Raw genomic sequence first — 25,841 nt, forward strand, 5'->3', positions numbered from 1 at the left:
TGAACACAAGAAAAGGCAAGATCATTTAGTTTTAACTTATCCCTGAGTGTTTCTTTTAAATTCAGATTCAATTTCATTGTCTTTTCATTTTCAGTCCTATGACAAAAGACTTTAGGATAAAGGCTAATTGATGTTTGTCAAATTAATACTTGAATCTTTTGTAAGGTTGCCTAGGTATTTTTTATGAGGGCAGTAATCTTCATATCCAATAAACAGCAGACCTAAATGTGATGTGTAACCCCACAATTTAATGTTGATGATTAATGAATCTCTCTGTCACTACTGTAGGTTGGAAGCAGGCAGTTTGCTGTTCTGGGGAGGTATTTAGCTCACAGTTAATTGTATGGAGGTGCACATTAATTAAGAGCTAATTCTGTACCACATTTGAAGAGTTTGTAATGATAGCATTTACGGTACATTTGAGTTAAAGGAGAAAACGTATACAGTTTAAAGACATTTCACATTTCAAGTTGTGACTTTCCCCAGCACCATCACCTAAAAGCAAGATGGGCTTGAAAGGTGTGTTGTTACTGGTAAAACGCATGCCAGTGTTTGCAATTTAGACCATAAGTAGTATTAATAACCACCATAAGCACAGAGTGGGTGCTTAACAGAGGTGAGACATGTTCTCATCAGCAGTAAAGCGCCGGTCTGTCTTTGGCATGCCGTTGGTTTAAGGATTATTGTTATTGTCATATTGAAGCAAGCATGTTGTTCCAGGTATCCACATTTTGTCTATTCTGCCAAATTGTATGGTGGCAAGTTCTTAAGAGATTTGTGCAGCCAGTGTGCAGAAGCTGGAATGTGGACAAGTAAACAGTGAAAATGAGAGAGCACTGAGGCATTGCATTCCTGAAAAGCTCAATTTGTGCAGGGCTTCATTCCGGATTTATTTTCCCTTTACACAGTGGAGGTATTAGTGAAAGTGGTACATTGTGGTTTAGCTGAAAATAATGAGCGTACAGCTCTCCTAAAGGGCTTTTATTGGTCTTCATATGAAATCATTTGGAACGCTACAGTGGCTGAACACAGTTTGAGGTGTTGCTCAAATAGAATTGACAAAAAAAATTATTGGGGGATGCTCAGAGGTTACCTCTGCTCTCTGGAATGTGTTTCTGTTGGATGTTTTTCCTGAGGAATATCTGATACATTTACTATTTAGTCCCCATGCTTTGCCAACTTTGCATGAGTTTGTCAGCATCGTAAAGTGTGTGTGTGTCTGTGTGTAACATAGTCATAAAGCATAGAGGATAATCCAGGAATCATCACTGTTAATGTCTCTTCACTAATGTCTCTTGTCTGTTGTGCTACACTTATTTGCTTGGTTGATTTTTGCCTATCCAAGGCAATTAGGAAAATGTTTCATAATCAATATAGCAGCTGTGGTCCACTGGTCATGGATTTTGCAGGATTATTTAATAACAGCCTTGTCAAATAATTCAACAGCCTGCCAGTAAAATTATGGGATTTTTTTTTTTCAAGACAGTGTCTTGAAATTTTCATTTAAATGCAATCTTTACTTTCAGTACAAACTAAACAGTAAATGTAAATCGCAGTATAATGTCCTGTTGATACCTCTTTTAATGTACAGCAGTAATACATTAAACTAGTTCAAACCCGTTATACACTGGGAAATTATTTTCTTAATTGTTTGTTTTTAGAGTTTGACAATCTGAAAGTGATGTGCTATACTGTTACATAAATGTTAAATGGAAAAATAAAATCAGCTACAGCAAATTGGTTATTGTAAACACATTACTTATTTTGTGTTAATACTTTAGCAAAGGCCCAAATATTTACCAAAATAAAGCAAGGAATTAAAGAGATTTTTAATTTAAATGTACCACTGAAATTCATTAGTCTGATACACGTACTTGCCAGTGAAAGACCAAATGATAAGATGCATATGCAAAAATCAGATTTATAAGTAGTCCATTATTCAAACAAAGGATCAATACAGACTAGACTGCAAATTCTCTCTAAAAAGGCAGAGAAATGTTCTGCTATAATTATAAAATTCAGCAGCACTTCTCCTTCTGTACTTAAACATAAATAAAATTTCTAAGTTTATATACATGTGAACGGCTACATACATGATTGGCCTATTTTATGTAAATGAGGACACCGCCACCCCTGCTTTTGGGTGCAACATCATGCAGGAGAGAAGCTGTTTTATGCATGAGGCTGTTGAAGATGACATGTTTGTTGTTACTGTGACCTATTAAAAGTGCTGGCATGTTTTCAAAGGTTTCAGAAGGAAGTAGTAATTGTGTCTAGGGTGGTAGGGGAAAAAAAAAAAAAAAAAGTTAATTTGGAGTCAGAGTACAAGTAAATGTTGCATGTTCCTGCACAAGCCAAAGTCATTTCTTCATGTGTCAACAGGGACTGTGATCTTTTTAGGACAAATATAAGAGATTCAAAGTACTGATTTCATAGCCCCATGAACATCTTGAAGATTTGATTGTGTATGTTGTATTTATTTTAGATGAACCATAAGCTTTGGCAAACTCAATTTAAGCAAATGAACTTCCCCCCCCTAAAATCTTCATTTTTGGAAGAGAACATAAGGTTATGACCAACAAATGAGTTACCTTTTTGCATGTAATAGCCTTTGGCAAAGCAGCAGTCAGTGAGCAATAGCATCCCTGTGAATACAGTGCTTGAGTATGCGCGTATGCTCCTGTGTGTGTACGCCTGCTAGTGGCATTGGCTAGACTCCTTCCTCCACTCTGGCTGTGCTGTGCACAGGCAGACAGCTCGCCCACAGCAGTGCCAGCTCACTGCCTTAATATGTTTTGACAGTGGAAGCATTATCACAGCTCTTGACACTCATCTGCAGCAAAGAGCATGGGGCTGAGGTGCGTCCAGTGATTCTTCAGTGTTTTTGAGAGCAGCTTGGTTGCTCACCAGTATGTTCATAAATTTTTCTGGCCCATTAATGACTGTTTTCTCTCAGGCAAATTGTAGCTCACAAATTCAACTCAGAGAAAATGAAATCTGTCATTTTCTTATTTAGTTCTCTATGCCAAACCCTTTCACATTTTACTAATGACAGTTGTAAGAAAATGTTGTTTTCTAAATGTTATTACATCACAACTGCTTTTTTTTTCTGTACAATTTAAAATGTGACAGTGGCGGCACCATGATTCAGCATGCTGTTACATTTATTAGCTCTGTCTCTCCCCAAGTTTCCTTTTTCTGTTCTCTTTCATCTCTGTAGCTGGAAGTTACTCATCTTGTAGAATCTGAAAGTGGTTCAAGTTTATGTGCCAAGCATTTTAGAGCAGAATGAATTACCAGCTATGCCCATTACTCGTCTCATAGGCTTCACTGCAGCTTTTACTGTATTTAAGTCCCTGCATTTTGCTACCTTCTCAAAATCCATCTTGGTCCTGATGTAATATATGTAAATATTCAGTGTGAATCTGAAGCCACTCAGCTGGTTATTTACGCTGGAGTCATTTCAGATCTTACTTGATTATCTATATTAGATTTGGTTTTCTGTATGTATATTTTGCTTGACTATAGCATTATTTATCTTATTTAGATCTGGATGGATGCAGGTTCCACTAGCTTATGTTCCTGAAGCAAATACAGGGTTGAGCAGCTTCAGTCGTATGATCTCACAGTAGATTAAAAACCACAGCTATGCTGCCGTCTGTGTTATTCAATGTAAAATACATTATGTCTGCACTAGCTGAATCCTGCTTCTTGTACAGTACATTTGAATTCTAATGCTGCTTGCTTATGAGTCACTGTGCAGTGCTGTATTGCACCACTAAGTGTCTCTGTGCTTCTACACCTGTTTCTGCTGCTGCTGAACTTGGCTGCATCTCTCTCTCATTCCTTGCAATATCTTGACTTTTGTGCTCGATCTATTAATTTGCTTTTTGTTTCATGACTGTCCATGTATTCAAGTGAAACCAATTCAAACATTTACGTCACCATCACTTAGTGCACAAACACAGCCAGTTTTTGTTTTTTTGTTTTTTTTCCCACATGATTAAATACTACATTGATCATTTTGGTTTGTTGATTTTTGTGCATTAGACAATGTAATTTCACATGGGTGTGAATTCTTTGAAGGAATTTGACCCAGTAAATACACGCATTTACATAATGCTTAAACATATGTATAGTTACACACATTTACATAATGTGGCTAATCAGCACAGCTAGTCAGTTTTATAGTGGGTTAAATAGTTTGCTTAAATGCACATATGTTTGCCACAGCTGTTTGGGAAAAGCGAGGTGTCTCGTGTCCAACATTTTCCTCTTCCTTGAAATTAAACCCACTGGTCTAACTTCTCAATCCCAAGGTTATCATCAATAGGTAATTTAATGTTTGCTAAAGGCTAAACTCAAAATGACATCTGCAAAGAATGTGCTGTGCATTATGCGTTTCCTGAATGTATTTCTAATGAAGTTTCAGCTACATACATTACTACATTAGAAATAAGGTGCATTTCTGTAGGCACAGGACTGTATAGGCTTATTATATATAATAATCAACTGGAGATGAGAAATAAGAACAGATTGTGAATAGCTATTCTGAATTCATTCCTGGCACAGAGGAGTATGAGCTGGCAACCAATACCCAGCCAGACTTTAGAAAATGTGATCTAAATTTAAATTGTGTTTAAAACTTTAAAACCATGTGAAGGCTTTGGCTTAGTCGTGTTTCAGAGAGAATCTTAATCAGTTCATGGTCTCCTGTCTGACTTGCAGTTTCTTGGCTCGCATTGTGAAAATCACCTGTGAGGCCATTTACACAAACCTCTCACCAACTTCAGATCAGAGTTAACTTTAGGAGTTCTTAAATACCTGTGAACCGTTGACACCTTATTAAAGCGAACATGGGAGGCACAGGGGCTCAGTGGTTAACACTGTCATGTCACAGTAGAGAGGTCATGTTCACAATCCTGTCTGTGTGAGGTTCTCCCGGGTTAGCATGTTTTATCAAGCTGCTCTGCGTTCTAATCAAAACACATAAAAGTCAAATGGGTTAGAAAACAAACAATCCATGGCTAATCAAAGTCTGTTAATTTAACCAGCTGCATGGTGCCGTGGCACATTGCAGTTATGTACAGGGGATTTCCCTGCTCACTGACAAGTGTGTAGTAAATGCAGTCTCTGAACCAGTCGGACACTTTTTTGGCTATTCAAATTTTCTCTTTTGGCCCACAGGCTATGAAACCTTCTCAAAATCGCATTTGCAAAGATAATTCCATAGGTTGCTCAAAGCATGATCTCCTGCAAACCAGCAAGAATTCTGGCTCCACAGATTAGTTATATGCCCAATCCTGTCACTTTTAAAAAAGTGCTCCTATCTCATTATGTTTATAAAACACACTTGTCTACAGAATCTATCTCTTCCATTCAAACCTCTCCACTACCATGGGTGAGACCATAAAGCTGTCAAAGGACATCAGGGACAAGACTGTAGGCCTGCACAAGGCTGAAATGGGCTACAAGACCATCAGCAAGAATCTTGGTGAGAAGGAGACAACTGATATTTGGAAACGGAAGAAATACAAAATAATGATTAGTCGCTCTGGAGATCCACACAAGATGTCACCTGATGGTGAAAGAATCATTCAAAAGGTGAGGGATCAGCCCAGAACTACACGGGAGGAGCTTGTTAATGATCTGAAGGACCACAGTCACCAAGCTAACCATTGGTAACGCACAACGCCACAATAGACTGAAATCCTACATGGCCCACAAGGTTCTCCTGCTCTAGAAGGGACATGCGCAGTCTTGTTTGGAGTTTGCCAGTGAACATCTAAATGATTCAGAAAATGCTTGGGAGAAAGTGCTGTGGTCAGATGACACCAAAATGTTAATCACTTATAACCTTTTATATAATGTGCTGTTTTTAAAAAAAATATATATTCTGACACTCTTAAAATAATCTACCATAAAAATCATACTGGTAATTTCTTTTGTAAGTGGGCAAACTTAGAAAATAAGCAAGATATCAAACATTTATTTCCCCAGAGTAAAACATTTACTGATATTATGGCTGTTTGAAATGAACTGACAGACACACTAATATATTTCCTAGAAGTTGTACTTCAGGTGTGGCCTGTGTTTCCATGCAAACCGACATGACCACACCATGGAGTGTTTGTCTCAGCCGCCTGCTCATTTGTTTGTGGTTTGTCTTAAAATCCTGAGTGATGTCTGCTGTCATAAGGATATCAATATCAGTAGTACAATACAAACTTTATTTGTATACCACTTTTCCTACAGGACCTGCAATTGAAGGTGCTACTACAGATGACTGACAGAAAATGAGCACTAAAAAAACATTTAAACCTATGGAATTTATGCACATAATTGAGATAATTAAAAACAAATGTAAAAAAAAAAATTGGACAAAATATATGGAATAACATTTGAATATAAATGTAATAACACAGAGCATAACTAATGGGTGTAAAATATTCTGATCAAAACCCAGGCTAAAAATGTTAAGATTAGTTTCCTTTTAAAAGCATCAGCACTTTTAGCTGCTCTGAGAATAGATGATAGAAGCTGAATAATGTCGTGAAGATATAAATAGGCTCCATCTTCCATTCAGCACCCTTTGAGTTACTGACGTGATTTAATGGAAAGGAGAAAAAGAATCAGACGCATCCAAATCTCGATGCAGTCTTACAGAAAGGCAGAGCACACGATGCACTAATGAACGTGACGAAAAGTGGCTGATTGAAATGTTGCGATATCGCGGATCGTTGCATTAATTATATAACCTGCTGGGGAGCCCTTTGGGTTGGCCGAAGCGTTGACGTTACATCGTGACGAAGTGTGAATCTCATAAAGACACGGGCACCGACATCTCCATCAGGGATGGAGGAGCGCTCCATAACCAGCAGACAAGCTGATGCTCCCCTCAGTGTGTCTGAGGACCCTGTGATGCGGCAGGGAGGCAGACGCTCTCCCTCCGCCTTTGTGCAGTACCAGTGAGACGGGGATGCGGTTTTCCGGCGTTGGGCGCAGACTGAGCCTGTTCTGACACCAGGACCAAGAAACGTATTTGGCGCTGTCTTCTGGAGGTAACTCTCGGGAGGCAGAGAGCCATGGCAGGCGCTAAGCTGACGCCTTCGCCTTCTGAGATCGACCCAGATGTCAAGACCGAGGTGCAGAAAACCCCAGAGCCTTCCTGGGTCAACCCCGCCAGTCCTCTCCGGACCATGGGCTCTTTTGGGAGCGATGCCGGCCAAAGGTAGCTGCCGCAGACCCGCACCAGAGTCGCATGTTTCTGAATGCAGCTGGCTTGCACACATGCAACATCCGCGAAATAACACGACGCTGAGAGCGCATGTTGCGTAAAGTCTTCCAACAACTTAGCCCGTAATTATCCTCTGGCAAAAGTTGCGCCGTAATCAATAGTCCATTAACACTAAATGTATCCATTCATGAGTGACAGATGGTCTGTGCTTCCCTCGTTTGGCTCAAACATTAGCTCTGTTTCTTGAGTCAGTTTCATCGTTACAGTAGTAAATGACTGCGAATGCTTGTCCTTTTTTCTCTCGCATCACCAGGATTCATTAAATGGCTGCAGTGCATACCGGGTTATATAATTCAGAGAATGCTGCATCCCCTTTACACTTTTATTTATTTATCATTTGGGAAAAACGACACATGATCACATGCCAGAATTCAAAGGTGAAGTCGTTTTTGACATAACATCCACATTGATAGATGGACTCAGAATGCAAACCATGGGGGATTATGTTGACATATGTAGATAAACCTACCTTATATTTCAGCATGTCTGTACAACCTGCCTGCAAACATCCACTGTCAGGACACTCCTGCCATTTGGCAGACAAATTAGATTGTGGTTTGTGTGTAATGGGCTGAGCTATAACAATTGAGGAAGACATGTATTTGTTTTTTTCCTTTCAGAGGGACAAAAGAACTTGGGAGCTGCAGCACTGCTGCCATTAAAGCTTAGATTGGCAATCTTATCTGTAGGTTACATGAGGGTGGCTTGGCTGAAAACAGAAGTGTGTGTTCGTTTGGCAGCGTTTCCAAAACCACTGCACAGTTAGTATGCTGGTGGTGCAGTGTGGCCTGTCTGTTTACTTCACATGCTGTATTTCTTTTGATTTGAGGACATTGACATTTTAGGGCATCAGAAAGCTAGGATTGACTCACTCAATGGCACTTTTTCTCTACAACTTACTCTGTAATTTATCATTTATTAATTTCTGCAACAATAGCGACCGTGTTGTCAAATTGTATCTTGCATCTTTACAGTGTATGTGAAGCATGTCTAACCATGAAACTGTAGTGTATGACATCTCTTAAATAATTAACAAATTGCTTGCTTTCCCTCCCTCACTTTAAACTATATCTTCCTATCAATTATAGAGGTTTAGTGAGACCTCTTTAATGTTACAGAGGATTAGTTTCAGACTCAACTGCTGACTTCAGTGTTTGTCAGTGCTAATGATGAATATAGGTTTTTGCATCATATTACAGAGCAATCTAAGAGTTTTCTTAATCACTGATTGATGACCAGCTCATCAATCAGTGATTAAGAAAACTCTGTGTAGGTATTATACTGAAATTATGTGTTGACAATGTTGAAGCTGAAAGAGACAGCACAGGCATAGCTGCAGCTGAAATGATATCATAAAAATTAGCAGTAATGACCCATTAGTGAATAATGACCAAGAACAATGAAGTATGTGAAAATGATCAAGATGGAGATATGATGCAGTTGGTGTGCTGTAAGTGGTGCTTTAAAATCTTCCAACAGATAGCGAGTCAGCTGACAGCTGGTCTAAAGAGGCTGCAAGAAAAAGAGATGCACTTCCAATCAGTTCTGACTTGAAAAATATTGATTATAGATATATTGCAATGTCAGGCAGTTAGTATGGTGATCTAAGACACTCCATTTACAAATGGCAGAGGATGTAAAATCTAACGCATTAGTTGGCTAGATTCCCATGAGCAATCAGATTTGTACCACCATCAACTGATTAGCATCGCTAGGTTGTCACTGTTGACACAAAGGTCTTATATTTAAAACAAATGAATAAATGTTTATCTGAGATCCTCCGCCTGACAAAAGTTATTTTATTGGTAAAGTCCATGTAGAGCCTCTGCACGTTGACTGGGTATCAGGTAGCAGAGCTCTGTATGTTTAAAATGCGATCAGCATGTGATTTGTATCCACTTGGCCTGAGAATGAGATATAGAAGGAGGAGTGAGAGAACCAATAATCTGGTCCATCATATGACATGGCTGATAAAGAATTATGTAATACTGTATAATTTACAGCACTTAGGAATTGTGTTTTTGTGTACAGGATTCTCTATAGAGTATCGACATCTAAATAAAGTTAGCAGTGAATAGACTAAATGAAACTTGGAGGATCTTCAAGAACAGAGGCATTGGCTATCTTTTAAACACATAATGTAGTCAAAACAGATAAACTCCCACAGATTTGTTTTCACTTTATTTAGGCTCACCACCACATTTCCTTCTTGGTGAAAAATCTGTTTGGAAAATGGGCATTTGGTTTGGCCTGTTGATAAACAGTGGATCTTAAACTCTAGAGCACAGCGGGTGCTGCTAGTCCAATAGTAGTATAAATTAAAGCTGCATTACACAGGATGATTTGATGTTTTTGCTAGATATAGCCAAATATAGCAGCAATTTGGAATAAGGAAGGATTTCTAATTGACAGATATACCATTTGATTTTTCAATCATTAATCCTTCTGCATATCTTATATTTATTGTCAGACTAAGACACTTACACCGGTTCTTGGCAGGATATGAAGTGAACCTGTGAAGGGTACGTGACATGTGCTTTAACCAGTGAGCCCCTATAGATCAAGCAAAGAAATGAATTTAATTTCTATGATTTCTCTGTAGAAACATGGTTTTATCTATAGATTTTTCTTTTGAGCATGAAATATTAGTTACTATTACTGTAACTTGAGACTAAAACCTTTTAATGTATTAATTTTGCTTCTTAGTAAAGTGAGATTCATAAAAATAAAAACTTACTTTATTTGTAAATTTTTCTCCCACTCCCACCACCATCACTCCCACACACCTTTCTTTTGTTTTCCCACTGCAGAGACTTAGATGCAGTTATTCCCTTCAAATGTTCAGCATATTACTGCAGGAATCTTACACAGTACTTCAAATGCATTGAATGGTGAAAAGTGAATTTTGAATATTCAATTGACTCTTAATCTAAATGTTAAGCTTCTATCCATCAGAGTAAAATTCAAGCTGGTTTGGGTATTAGATCAATGATCTGGTGGTAAGCAGTAGTCATTTGGGAGATGGAGGAAAGGTAATGGATTTGCATGTCTGTTCAGTAAGTATTAAGATTAGCGTTGACACATTAAACAGAGCCAGCTCACTGAAATCAATTAGGATGTATCATTTGTTGTTTTAAGTTTTTCAACTGATAATCTCTTCACATTATTTTTCAAATACTTGCAGCCCAATTATACTGACTGTGAATGAGTGTACAGCATTTTACATTTTTTATTTCAGACAGTCTGGGACCATGTCCTCCTTCTTTTGTCTTAATGTTTATTTATAGTGCCCTGCTTTCACAGAAGAGTGACTCTTTTATTTTGGTTTGACTACCAGAGGTTTAATGAGGAGTTTTAATGTGGTCCTTGGGGTAAATAACATGTTGTCCATCAATATTGCTCATTAAACTAGGAGGATGAAATCTTTCAGCAGCTGGCGTGATTGTTGAAAGGAGTTTCATTGCTTTGTTTGCTCCATATCATAAAAATGAATGTTTAAATAGATGTTAGACATTAGGAAGATACATCTAAAAGCATGTACCTGGCCTTTAAATAAGTCTGTAACACTGAGATACTATGTGTGCTCAGCTGTGTGTTGTTCCTATGTGCATCTGTACAAAGCACTTCCATCCATCACACCTCTGGTCTCACTTGCCGTCTCCCGCTTCCTGATAGCATTAGCTAGCAGAGAATCAATTAGAGAGTCTGAAGAAAGCAGGATTGTATTATAATTTGAGCAAAGCTGCCAAACTCAGGCGCTAACACAGCCAGCTCTTCATGTCACCTGAGCACAGTCAGAGCTGTGCTCCTTTTAAAAGCTCAAAAGAAAATTCTACTTATGTATTTAAAACATCACATAAAATGTGGGGCTGTTGTAATGCTTGTTGTTGTAATGGCTTGTCCTGAGGTGTCTGTGTATGACCTCAAAATGACCTTAAAGTCAATTCTCTGACACAGTCTTAACAAAACACTGAACATAATACAATAAAAAGCTAGAGTAGTATCATTTGCAGAGGTTCATTATATCATATGGGCATAATGAGAAGCCAAGATTTTAATTCAAAGATTATCCAATTTCCCTTTTTGATCTTTTGCATTTTATAGGCTGCTATAAGTCCTTTTTAACATCTGGTTAGGTCTGTTTCAGGAGTCGCTGGTAATGTAGCATGAAGCAGCATGACTGTTGCCGTGGTTACCTGCAGACCGATTTAGATCAGAGGTTTAGCAATTGACCAGAACTATTCATGAGGTGTTCTAGTATAAGGTTTTAATGGACACCTTTTCTAAAATAATACTATATTAGAGTATTTCTATGTATCGATCAGTACTTTGAGTATACTGTATGCTATGGTGAGAATGATTTATTACTGTTGCAGAGTGTGATGTTATTGTTGTTGATCTCACTTGTTAACTGGGCAACACTGAACTTGAGCTGCTGCTGTGATCTGAGAAACTGTGGGAAATGTAGTTGTCCATCGTTTAACCTGGACAACAGGCTAAAAAACAAAGTGAAAAGTATTAAATATTAAAATGGATCTGGATTTTAAACATGTGAAACTCTCTAATGCAATAGCGGAAAATTTTAATGATCGAATGTGTCCTGTTTTGAAATGGCAAAAGGGTCTTGATTAATTACTGTAATGGTGCTCTCTTGAGACTTGGTTACTTCCTGGGTTTAATAGACATCCCATTAGTCCATTCAGAGAGACATGAATATGATGATGTTCCTTATTCCTTTTCAGCTAAGCAGCCTGCGCTTTCAAAAAATGACCTTTTTGCAGCACTGATTGCTTGTACCTCTTTAAACCATTGACAGACATGCTTTGATCATGTACAAGTTTTAAATTAAAATTTTATTTTTATCCATCAACATTTGGTAAAATTCACATTTTTAGATGTGCTTTTGATTGTACTTTGGAGGCATCCTACTCACTAGATTTAGACCCACACATATAATAAATGGCTTCACACCTTAACTGTCTTTCAGTTAATATACATTTTATATTGATCAGACATAATTCAGTGACTCACTTTCAAAACTAGTGGACTTAACAGTAAATGCATTGTATTTGGAATACAAGTAGATTTGATTATATATTGTCTTGCTCAAACAGTATAAGCAGACTTGTTTGATCAAAATAAAGCAGAAGTAAATTTAAGGGCAACTAATAATAAAACACAGTTACAAGCATTAACGTTTTCAGAATTGAGTATATTGTTAATATCAATCCCTGACCAATAAACCATTCTGAATGACATAAAACTATACTTTTTTACAATATTCAATATTATATCAAATTTTCTGTTCATGATACTCGTGTAAAGAGAAAGAGTTGCTGTTATAGTAACATGGATATTTTTTTATTTGTTTTGTTTGTTTTTAAATCATGATATGGGATATCGGGTTTCTAGAGGATAGTGCACAAAACAAGAACTGGTACAGAAGCTCTGCTTTCTAGCTGTTCCTCTAGTGTGTCTCATTTAATGCGTTTTATATATTTCTGCCAAGAGACAAGGGACAATAACTTGTGAGGTGCAGAAGTAACTGATAACATTAATGATAGCTCTGTTTTATTGGTATTTCTCGATGAACTATCCCAGAAGGTAAAGATGTACATTATTGAGCTTCTTAAACTGGAGCACCTACAGTAAAGGAATGGGACCAACTGTGTAATAAAAGTTAGTCTGACAGAATTGCATGCTGTGATACAGTGTACTACAACTCATTGGTTCAGTCAGAGAGTGCACAAATAAATTTGTTCTGCATTAAATCAACATTTGACCCCTAACACATTATAATTAACAGCTGGTCAGTCATTAAAATCACTATCTGGTTTTGTCTGTTAGTTTCCCTCAGTATTACACACTTTCCTTTTCTCCCTTGTTTTATCAGTATGGCACCCTATGACACCAACAGCGAGGGTGTGTCCACTAGTCCCCTGTGGTTTGCATTAAGTGTGCCATCTGTTCTTTAGTCAGATAACCTCTTGTTTTTGATCAAATATATGTATCATTGTTGTCTTGCATGTGCCCTGGAAATTAATAGCTCTGAAATACATTTTGTATTTCCTGTCAATCTGAGACACCATCAATATATATCAAAATGTAGATGTTTGTTGTGCATTTGTTTTGAAGGTGGCTCAACATGACCTTGACAGTAGAGCTATATACAGTGCAGTAAGAAGCAGCTACTCCAAGACAGGATCTGATTCAATTTTCTGGGGGTTCCATCCCACATGTTCTAGTTTTACTAGCTAACATCAGATCAGATCCCATCTTGGAGCTTCTTACTGCACCAACTGTGTTCTGATTCTCCTTGAAGGTTTTGAAATGGTTGTATTCTGCAAGTAATTTGCAGTAGCATCCTTTTCTTGATACCCAACATTCCCCTTGTCCCTGCTTTCTTGGCACAACTCTCTCCTAACCTGCACCTATTTGTGTCCATGTGTGCTGCGTCCAGGTATCAGGAGGAGTACAGTATGGACTCAACCAATGCCCAGTAAGTCCCTGGCAGCATCATGCTTGCATGGCATGGATTGTGTGTGCAATGGTAACTATGCGCAGGGCTAAACATTCCTGCGAGCACCAAAGCACATACACAGCACTGTTCACTTTAGCATTTACGTTGATATAATGCCTTGATTGCATTGAAGGAATCAATTACATCCAGTTAGAAATAATTATTTTGGTAATGATGCAGAGAGTATATTCAGTTGCGGCTACCTTTTCAACAGTTGTTGTGCTAAAGAATCAAAGAGAACAATTGGCCCTTCACATATTTCTGTCTTGTTAAATCATCCCACAGTAAATGGTGAAAAGGCAGCCTGTGTTTGTCTGTGTGTGTGTTTTTCAACTTAATCCTGGTGTTTTAGCTGTCTTTTGAATGAATATGTGCACGAGTCTTCACTTCGTCAGTATTGTCAATGTGAAATCTGGGCTTGACTCATCTATCACGTAGGAAAGCAGAAGAGAAAGAATTTCTAGAAAAAAAAACAAGGTGAACTCTGAAGGGAATATTGGTGAAATGATGCGTTAGTTTGATGTGCATATATCAAGGACCTTGCATGCTCCTGAGACCCTGAGAATTTTTATTTCATTTCCAAAAGCATGGGTTTTCCAGATTGTTTGATGGCAGAATTGGACAGATTTGTGTGCTTTGGACTTCAAAAGAATGAGCCCATGGGTCTGCAAAATGTACTTAGTTAAACTGGGTAAAAATGAGTGTTTTCTTTTTTTGGTATCATCTTCAGGCTGCTGAAAGGACATTTTGATGCCTTTACTTGTATCTTTGTTTACAGTGTGTTGTTTTACTCTGTAGAGCAGCAATTTCAGAAGATGGACTGGTGCTGAAGTACTTTTTCCAGGGTTTAGCTTTAGATTCATAAATGCTGCCAACGTTTTCATAGTTGGTCTTAGCTCTTCTTCTGTCTACTTGTTTAAATCTCAGTGTACTGTAGATTAATCTTCCTTGAACCAGTACATCAAATGACAGCGCATTACTGAATGTAAGATGTTTCTTATGAATGGTTGTGCAACAGGGCAGCTGATTCCAGCGATGCAGCCTTTTCTATGTCAAAATAAATCCAGGAATATATTGAAGATTTGATTGGAATATACTGTACAAACCTGATTTTGGCTCTGTAACACAGTGTGAAAGAAATGTTGCCTTGATTTTTGAAGGCTTACTTTGATGCTGCATGACTTTAGTTTATATAATGCTGGCTACCTGCTAAAGCACATCAAAGATCAGACTCATGTCCTGGATTGTTCTATTTCTTTTTGACACTCACACATGCTTTTCCTTTTTCTGACTCAAGGGAATGACCTCTTGAGATTTCTGAAGTTTTCTTAGGTATCATTTCTATTTTTTGAAACTCTGTTGAATGTCCTGTTTTTAATGCCAAGTAAATTTAACTTCATCTGCCATTTAATGAAGGTTTGTATTTATAGTTTGACGTCCAGTATGTTGGGATATTTGTTGGATCTGTTTTTATGAGGAAGACAATTGCGAAGCCAGCAGAAATTTACACAAAATCCTTTGACGTTTTTACTTGTCTTGTAATTTCAGGTCTCATTCAGGCTCTGATGTCTTTGAAGTACTGCTAGTATCGTAAACCTCATCTCTAGCATTTTGAACAATTTCCTTTTTTTGAGGACTCCCTCGTATGGTGACCAGCTATTCAGCAATTTAGCTTCAGTGCTCCTAATATCTTCACCTGAGTCAACAGAAAAATGAATTTGATTTTATACCAGAAGTTCAATAAAGTAAGCACCACTCTTACAACTGCACAATTGTGTCAGGTCTCCTTGACAGACCTTGAAAGACATATGGCAACTGCTTTGAATCAGCATTATTTTGATGCTGAATCAAGGCTACGCTATAACAACACCCAGTGGGGTGTTCTTGCTAGCTCATGCAAACGTTTGTAGAACAAAGTTACTTACTTACCTAATTCTTTGAACACATTGTGTGCACGTATACAGTAGGTTGCCTCAGTGGATCAGAAATGACCCATTCTTGCTCCTTCATGCTGACCTGGTCATCATCTCACAGCTGAATATAACATAAACTAACTTTATCTTTATGAAGTTCCTGGCTGCAGTAGCCATTTGACAAAGTTCTTTGGCAGTTGCCACAGTCTGTATCTAGCCTATTTTTGCTATAGCATGAATACCTTCACCATGGGAATTTGAGATGTAGCTTGGTGAGAACAGAAGCTGAGACAAAGAAAGATGCCAATGCTTTTCAATATTCATGTTGACGTGTAATATTTTTAGAATCTCTACAGCTTTTTTTCAGGCACACTTTTGTGTTTGGCACATGGGAGATTTTCTATTTAACTGTTTGGTTTGGAAACTTAAAAAAACAACAAACTATTCAGGGTGTGATGGAAATGTCATTGGTCAAACTGTTTACAGGACAGGATGCTGTATTACTGGTGCCGACTCTGTGTCACAGAACCTAGTTAGAACTATACATGTAGTTTAACTCAGTTCGATTGGTCAAACATACCATAATTTTATTTACTCTATACTGGTTTTGGTGCCGCCACATGCATACATTATGTTGCTTTCTATAAGGCCGGGTAAGACAGAAGTACAGCTAATTATTTTCTGCTATAATCAGTGTCTGAAGTAGCAGGATGTGCAGAAGCATCAGTGCATCATTTCAAGATTGACATGTGTTGTAGCTTCCTCCTAACAGTTCACGTAATGTTGTTTACCTCCACAAAGCTAACTGACACTGCTGTTCATCTGTGTTCACCCCTGTTCTCTGACAACTGTTCCATATGGCACACAGCATCTGGTGGCTGTTGGACAATGTTGGTTTTTTTTCCTCCAGCAACATTATGAACACAGGCATTTGAACAGTTCTGTTCTGTCAGCCAGATTATCCCTAGGTAAACAAGCTGTTTGATGTTTATTTACAGTGTCTACAATTCAGTTGTAGTGGCTCAGTGTTTCGGGCTGGGGTGCATGAATTTGTGATCCTATTAATGACAATGGCCACAGTGTACTTTTGTGTATTTGTATGCGTGCTACTTAAACACTGAATTCTTGATTCACCACGCTCGGTCCCTTTGTCAGGGCACACTTCTGCTTCTCATTACTTTCACCGTGATTATGAATTTGTTATTCTCTGTCACATGTTCTGAATGACTGTTGGCTCTATAGGCCATGTAGACTTGTTAGTTGGTGGCATGAGATCATGATGTGAATATGGCTAATATGGCTCTTGGGTTATGTCGTACCTACCATCTTCACACTTGAAGGAAGTGCTGCCTTTGTGTTTACGTGACAGTCTGGCAAATATCCGCTGATTGGTGATGACAATTTGCAGACTTCAGAGATGCCAAAGAAAAGACACTAAGCTTGTGTCGGATTGGTCTGCAGATACTGACTGTTGTTGAGTGTGGAAGAAATTCTGTTTGTAGCCTTAGTTGGAGCAATGTGAAACACAATAAAAGGTGTGTGCAAGGAAAAGACTTATCCATATTTATTTTCAAGTGTCTCTTCCTTGTGTGAACATAAATAAAACTAGATGACTAAACAAGACTAAAACATTTGTCTACAGTGGGTGATCAAAAAAAATAAACTTTTAGCCATGTTAATGTCACAAACATCTACTTTATTGTTCACTAAATATAAAATATAGTAGGAATTAATGTACATAATCAATACGTAAATATTATAGCAAATATAAAAATGCCATCAAACTGAGTTAAAAACTAATTAAGGACAGAGCCAAAATGTCTGTCTATATACGTACTACTGCAGATGACTTTCCTTGTATTCAGACAAAAACCCTCACATTACCCTCACAAAAGTGCTACTACATGGTTGTCATCAGTGCTGTCCACCTACAGACACACAGTTTTCTCAGTATTGTCAGGCTAACATCAGAGCAAATAGCAGGAGAGTTGTATTGGTGAGTTTATTTTGGAGTCACATTTCAGGAGGTGTAATTTCATGTGTTGTACCTGTCAGCAAGCTGAGTAAACATGGAGTCTGTAGCTGTTGTCCATATCTGTTCTCACAGCTGTCAGTGCAGACAGTCTGTAGAACATGCATTATTGATGAGCTTCAGAAAGCATTCAGACTCCTTCACTTTTTGCACCTTTCATTGTGTGGTGGACAGCCATGTCCCCATCAATCTATATTCATTACCCAGGAAGACAATGAAGAATTGTTTTAGAAATGTTTATTAAAAATTCAAATTGTGAAATTGAAGCACCGGGATTCTTCCTGGAGTTGGCCAGACTACGTGACATGGGGATGATGATGAAGTTGAGCAGAACTCCAAGCACCATGTCTGGCAAACACCTGGCCATGCTCATCACCTGGTTAAAACAATCCCTATAATGTAGCAAGGTGGTGGCAGCACTGTTCTGTGGAGGGAGAGGCATACAGAATACAACTAAAGACAAAGAAGTCCTTGAAAAAACCTGAGGAAACCTGAGGCTGGGTGATGGACCCTGTTCACCATAATAACCTGAAGCATACAGACAAGATATCGCTGGTTGGCTTCAGGATGAGTGGCGCAGTAAAAGGCCTGCACTAAACCACATATAACATCTGTGCAGAGATCTGAAGATGGCAGTTCACAGCTATTTCTCATCCAGTCTGACATAGCTTGAGAGGATCTGCCAAGAAGAATGATAAACCGCCCAAATCCAAACAAACCCAAAGCTGTAGCTGCTTTAAAGAACTTCTGCAGTTCAGTGTACTGAACTAAACACTTGGATACTTTATAACTGTGATATTTGAGTTTTTGATGTTTAATTTAAGTATTTCATTTAAGCAGTGAATGTCCTTGTTTTATGTGGTTAGGAAATAGCTGTGTGTTTGGGCAGGAATCATGAGAATGGGAATGTATTGTTGGTTCAGTCCAGAACTTGTCATTGTTTGTGTGTGTATAGATAACTTCACCCACTTCCTTGTATGGGAAAGCCATAAACAAGGGAACATCTCCTGCCTTGAAAGTTGTCTTCCATGGCAATAAAGCTGGAAGAGGGGCAGGGGAATAGCTGGAAAATGGTGCATATCTCATGTTCTTTCTTCCACCAACCCTCTTTATCTACACATATGTACCTCCCTTGAGAGTTGACTGCTGTAATTGCCCTCCTGCTCTCTCCTTTCATCCTTTGTGTTTTTGTACCCTGTGTTCATTTTGTCAGACAGAGTGGAAGACTTTAAGGGTCCCTTGTAACCATGATGTCATTATTACCCTCCCTGTAGGCTCATTAGTGGCAACAAGCTCTCTGCATTCCAGAAGCTGTTAATCGACTTGTCTCATGACCTGCATTCATCGAACCTACCTACAGTAGCAACATCATCATTTGTGCATTATTTGTGCACTCTGCCCCACACCCTTCAAGCCTATTAAAGTCCATTACTTCCACTCAGACCTTTAATAGCTTTAGATTTGTGACAGCATGTGTAATTAGTGAGAAAACAATGCATTTTGATTCCGAATACTGCAGTTTTTATTGACGTCTGTATATAGACTAGACTTTCCTCAGTAAACCTATTTAAGTGCAATACTTTTCTTACACTTATACTGTACTATTAAATGTTTTTCAAAAGTAATTCACTGCCAGACTTGTTGCGTTGTGTGTGTGTGTGTGTGTGTGTGTGTATTTGCATCCGTATGTGTTTCCACTGACATTTGGTCACTGTTCCTAACAGGGTGCAGGTGGAGTTCTATGTAAATGAAAACACCTTTAAGGAGAGGCTGAAGCTTTTCTTCATCAAAAACCAAAGGTCAAGTAAGTACAGCTGACTGACAGGGAACATCACACCATTTTCCTTTGTCCCAATAATGCAAATGGTAAGGGACTTACTGCCGCTAGATATGCTCAGAGATACATGATCAAATAAAAACATAATGGAGGAAATTGCAGCCAATGATTGTGTTTATCTAATTTCTGTCTCAGTTGGGGTTTCCGCTATTACGTGAACTACCTCTTTGTAAGTTATTGTATTTTTGGGTGTTCATACTGTGGCCCAGCATGGACAGAAGAGTATGGCTCATTTGCTGAGAGATAAGGCAGGGCTGCATTGTTTTTCTCATTAGAAGATGAAACTAGCAGTGCCACATCATCTCCAGTTTGTCTCTCAGCATGTAAATATTGGTGCAGGTCAGTGTCTCATTGCATTTTGTTTGGAAGCCATTCATATGCACATAGTTGTTTATATAAAAAACTGATAGAAAATGTCCTTACTTATCCTCGACACTGACTTGGCTCTGCTGTCTCTCACTCAACTTGTCAACTCTCAACCCCAGTCTTTGACATTAAAAAAATGAAAATGTCACACCTGGCTGCAGGGGTCTGTTGCTCTCTTCTGTTGCAGTGCTGTTTGTGTTTTTCAAATCATGTTAACATTGACAATAGATTCATTCAAAGAGGTCATGTCAGAAGAGATTAAGTTGTTGCTCAGTTGTTGGTAATACAACTAGCACCACCCTCTGGCTAGTAAGCATGTCTGCAGCCAGGTTTCTATTCTGCATATTTGATGGTCATGTATATGTTTATCAGTAGCTACAGTATGTGCCCACACTTACTGAAATAGGAGGTTGTTATTTAAAAACATTGTCCCCTGCAGAAATCTAGTCAGTAATTTATAAATGTATTCTATCATCACAGCATTGGCCTATAAATCTGCCGGTGTTATTTTGAGTTATTCTTGGAGGATTTGAAAGAAATGCATCATGGGAAATCAGTTGTGGCACTATGCCAGTTAGTGGTGATTCAGGGCTTTGACACACATAATCAAGTTAGTACTTTTACTAAAGGCATTTTATGCAACTAAACAAATGGTGTCATATTAGCACTGTGTACTTTAGCTGACAAGTCTGTGAAAATGGACAGAGAAGGTATGAAAATACATAATAAATAGCACAAAATCAATAGTTAACTAAAACCAGGCCAGTTTCTTTAATATGTCAGGTGTTGCTGTTTTTGTTGCCCCATAGGCCTGAGAATTCGTCTGTTTAACTTCTCACTGAAGATCCTCACCTGTGCCCTCTACATACTGAGAGTCAGTCTGGATAACCCCAAGGAGATCAATGGCAACCCATGGTGAGTCATACTCAGATATGTCTACATTTTTGGTTGGTTTTATTTGTTGTTTTGTTATATTTGTGGCACCATATTTGATGCTACGTCAAGGTAATGAGGCATTTTTTGCATTAGAAAACAAAACAGTATTGCTCAGACTGTTTTTGTAGATGTAGGTCTTTTCTCTGTCCGATCATCATTTTTTCTGCTTCTGTTACTCCTACAACACTGTGTCTTGTGCTGACTGCCAGCAGCTTTCAGAGCAACACTGGGTTTGTTTATAGTGTACCAACTGATGGACATTTTTTCACTCATGCACAAGCATTCACATACACCTGTACACTCTCTGTTTCACTCTTTGCTGTTTTGTTCCTCAGTGCTCTATGTCGGAACAATAGTGCAACGAATACAACCGAGTCGTCAGGAATCAACTGGTAAGTTTCAAACAAAAGCATTTAACTGTGTTGATTTTTTTTATGTCATAAATACATAACATTTGAGAATGTTTCCTGATGGTTTGACAGGGACCTGATTTTATGGGTGAACAGACGGGTTCCTGTATGGGCAATACAGGTGCGAATAACGATAAGTGAAAGTGCACATAAATCAAATTCCACTGCATGAACTGCATGTCAGTGCAGAATTAATCTCTGATGGCATCCATTTACTAGATAAAAGCATTTTCACTGTAGTTTAGCAGTGCAGTGGATATAGAAAAGGACTGAGTTTGTAGTTGCAGGGTTTCTTTATCTCCCTATTGCCTTTGCTCCAGGTGACAGTGGCCTTAATCAGTTTTTTGGAGACCATGCTTATCACATATCTCAGCTACAAGGTAAGAAAGTCACAGTTTCTCTCTTTAATTCTGTTCTAATGTCCTATAGCTGTCTGATCAAAGTCCAGCATTGTCTGTTTGTCCTCTGTTGTGGGCCAATAGCTTTCACTGTCCAGTCCAAGTGCAAGTGTACCTATAAAAGATAGGGCCAAGAGTCTTCTGTCTCTAATTTTAGACTCAGCCATCACAACACTTTGCCACAGAAACAAGTTATGTAAACAGGCTCATAGAGCTGGAAGTGCAGTTTGTGTTTCATCATCATAAATCATCTGAAGGCACTGCTCTCCTTAGTTGATATGCATTTTAACGAAGGATCATTTGAGTAGTGAGATAAGATGTAAGCATCATGTATTTCATGGCACTAACTCAAGTTCACACAAATACCAAGAATCAGTCTGACTGTGAGCATAATGGGCATGAAGATGCTTTTTGTGCTTTGTAAATGATATGGACAAAAATATAATTCAGTTGAGTATAACCCTAGCATCCTGAAGATGTTTTGTTTTTGTGTCGGTTTTAACGCTTGGTCGGGGTTCCATTAAATGCAGTCGTTTGATCATCTTTTTTATGTCTTCTCAGGTGCTGGTCTTTTTTTATCAGATGTCCGTTAAGAGACCTGTACTCCATTTATTTCATGAGGAGCAAATGCACAAATTTTATTTTGCTCAGTTGGCGATAAAATGTGGCCTTGTAGAATATTTGGGTGTCACAAACATTTATTTTTGTTAGTGGGCTCTTTAATAGCTCCATCACAGATTGATCCACCGTTAAACTGCGACTTGTAAACTCTCCTGTGACCCACTCACTGATTGGGCATGCTGCAGCCATGCTGTTGCTGTATATACACAGTACATATTATATTTACTGTTTTTTTTTTTTTTTGGTTTTTTTTTGTTTTTCTTTTGTTTTTCTTTTTTAAGTTAAAGTCTGCATCTGTTCCCAAATGTGTCCTCAAAGTTTATTGCCAATTCTGCAGACACAGGAGCTTTAAAGTCATTCAAGGCCTTACTTGAATTACATAAACCTGGATATACTAATGCAAGGACACTTAATTTGATTTACATAATGTACAAAGGAAATACTGTGGAATTTATAAGCCCTGGGCAAATGTAGTTGTGAGAAACATATTAAATTATGAAGATTCTGTGAATTATTTTGTATCTTTTATAAAAAGTCTTGAACAGTAGCTAGCCATCATTAACGTGCTGTACAAACAAGCACATGCCTTGATTGCATGTGCCTGTTAGGGATATACAGCTGCCTTCCACTGCTAGTCGTGATTACTGTAATTACACTCTCAAAAACAGTCTGCTGTCTCACTGGTTCATTGAATATTACCCATTAATTTCCTTTCAGGGTAACATTTGGGAGCAAATCTTCCAGATATCCTTCATATTGGAGATGATCAACACAGTGCCATTTATAATCACAGTAAGTAATTAACTGAATCACACAAGCATGTTCCTTTAAGCTCAAGGTTATTTTGGTATTGAATTGTTCTAAGCCATCCCATAATCTAATGATGCCCCATTACCACTTCACAGATTTTGTTAGCCAAATGCCTGTAATAACAAGGGAATATTCTCTCCATTAAGGAAATTGATGTGTTAACTGGTTTGTATTTCACCCTTTCTCCTGTCCTTTCTTTCTTTCTTTCCTTAAGATTTTCTGGCCTCCATTAAGAAACATATTCGTTCCTGTATTTCTTAACTGCTGGCTAGCCAAAGGTGCCCTGGAGAACATGATTGTAAGTATGTTTAATAATGAATGGACTGAACTGTAGACATTGTAGATATGCTGCAAAAAAAGATGTCAGACAGCACTATGTTTTTATACAACTTAGCTGTCTAAACAGAAATCAGTTTGGCAGGCTAATTTCTTTCTTTCTCATTAGGGGGCACTGTCTTTTTGTAAATACATCTTATATGTGCAGTAGACAGTGTCTCCTTCAGAGAGCATTATTAGCTCTATACATTTGTGCAGTATAGCTACCATTAACATTGGTTACATCAATAAATTAACCTGCTGGCAGGTCATATGCTCACACAAATTAAATTAAGTGAGCTGCTTCTTGTTTGGTGGAAAAATACAAACATTTCCACATTGTCTAAAAAATGACATGAATCCAAATGGACCTACACATATACTGTAACTATAATGTGTTTTTCAGGGAAGTCATTATCCCACTAGCTGCAATGCCTGGATAGTGACACAGCTGTGCAAATATTTAATAAGCTATAGTGCAAATTAAAATGATAAATGAGATTTATCAGTGAACTTTTAAACAAAAGCAGAACCATAAGCAAGGCAGGCCAAAGCATAAGGGGCTCACTTCAAATGAAATCAAAGAGGAGAAAACACTGCAATGCAGCACAGAAAGGATAAAAAAAATCAATATTGCCAAGGATTTATCATTTGTGCAAAGTGTAGAGTAGATGGATTTTAAAGCAGTTAGATGGTCCCCAACTGGTATAGTGTGTGCGCTCACTGTGATTCAGATAAGACCATGGCAGAGCTAAGAGCCTCATGCCAAGGCGGTAGTTGGACAGATGGTAAACTGTGGGGCCAAGCAGACCAGCACATGGAGAAAAAGCAGTGACAGTTTGGAAAGGCGTTGAAGGGAGGTGGTGACAGGCAGAACATGCTAACAAGGTAGAAGTGAAAATGAGTCATGAGTTGTTAAATTTCAAGACATACAGCGTGCTAACGTATGAGAAAGCTGAATTATAATGCAATACTGAAATGGTGAATAGTGGAAGTTGATGTAGATTGTTTTTAAAAATAATTTAAAAAAAGCATGTCAGTAGTAAGCTAGTTTGGACATTTTTAGCTTTATGTTGTATTCCATCCCCACCCACTAAACTAAACTACACAGGTCAAGACAAAGTTAAGAAACAATCCAGTAAATTACAGATGTTGTGATTGGAAATTCACAATGGGAAGTGGATTTCAATTCCCAATCATATCCGTAAATCCATTAATGCCCACATAATGTATCTTTCTTCCACTATGTAGAATGATTTCCACCGTGCCATCCAGAGGACCCACTCTGCCATGTTCAACCAGGTGTTCATCCTCATCTGCACCTTACTGTGTCTGGTTTTCACTGGGTGAGTGAACTGCTCTTCTAGTTGTAAATCACAGAAATGGACAATAGAGGCATTCAGGCCTGTTTACTGACCCTCAGGGCAAAATCTTTTCCCTAAACCTTATGCTACATGATCAAGAAAACATAATCCCTTTCATGGTGAGCAGCTAAAAAATATGTTGGATATTTTTCTTAGTTTCTTATACTGACAGTATCTCATTGCTTTCAACTTGAGTAACATTGGTTTATTTTAACCAAAGTTGTCACCTTTGGCTGCCTTCTTAAGCCTTGGCCCCCACCCGGCACCTACCTCCTCCACTGTCTGTCCAGACATCCTCATTCCCCCCGCCGGTTTCATTGAATCTGAAACTTACCAATGAAAAACAAACTGAATTACAAGTATTGACATGAAACTGACAGAGCAATCAACAGTGTCACTTAAAACATATACTGAGCAAGAGCCTAAGCTGTAAACTCTGTGGCCTTAGATCGTGGGCAAAATTAATTTTGATAATCAGTCCAAAAAGGCTAATATCATGAAACTGGAGCAGATCTCCTTCTTAAAATATCTATTCCAGTGTTTTATTTTAATTATCTTTACCTTTATGAGATATGTCATTGTATAATTCTTTAATTTCCTGTAGAGCTTGCGGGATCCAGCACCTTGAACGGGCTGGGAAGAATCTGTCTTTGTTCGACTCGTTCTATTTCTGCATTGTCACCTTCTCCACTGTTGGCTATGGAGATGTCACACCACAGATCTGGCCTTCCCAGCTGCTAGTGGTCATTCTCATCTGTGTTGCCCTCGTAGTGCTCCCACTGCAGGTACTGTAATGACTATATGCTAAACTAGCCTAATGTTTTCCCAAAGTGCAGTCAGGGGCCTTACTTAACTAATCTTGAATTGGGTTATTGGTTATTCAGTGTTCTTAATGCAGTGATGTAACTTCATGGAGTATGATCAAGTATTGAGTATATAAAATGTTCTTGTAGCTGACAGCAAATAAAAATCCAATATGCTGAACATTTTTCTGACATTTTCAGCTGTAGACGTCTGCCAGT

At 38.3% G+C, this 25,841-nt stretch overlaps 1 protein-coding gene across 1 annotated transcript in view; it reads left to right on the forward strand.

Annotated features, from left to right (window-relative positions):
* Positions 1–25,841, forward strand: part of kcnt1b (potassium sodium-activated channel subfamily T member 1b) — a 52,626-nt gene that overhangs the window by 9,531 nt on the left and 17,254 nt on the right. Inside the window, exons 4-11 of the mRNA XM_026321488.1 lie at positions 19,487–19,566; positions 20,775–20,880; positions 21,384–21,432; positions 21,632–21,691; positions 23,048–23,122; positions 23,355–23,438; positions 24,707–24,801; positions 25,424–25,604. Of these exons, the coding sequence (XP_026177273.1) occupies positions 19,487–19,566; positions 20,775–20,880; positions 21,384–21,432; positions 21,632–21,691; positions 23,048–23,122; positions 23,355–23,438; positions 24,707–24,801; positions 25,424–25,604 (730 nt within the window). The remainder of the gene's footprint in view (positions 1–19,486; positions 19,567–20,774; positions 20,881–21,383; positions 21,433–21,631; positions 21,692–23,047; positions 23,123–23,354; positions 23,439–24,706; positions 24,802–25,423; positions 25,605–25,841) is intronic.

Source organism: Mastacembelus armatus, chromosome 9, assembly GCF_900324485.2.
Source record: "Mastacembelus armatus chromosome 9, fMasArm1.2, whole genome shotgun sequence".
Taxonomy (NCBI): Eukaryota; Metazoa; Chordata; class Actinopteri; order Synbranchiformes; family Mastacembelidae; genus Mastacembelus; species Mastacembelus armatus.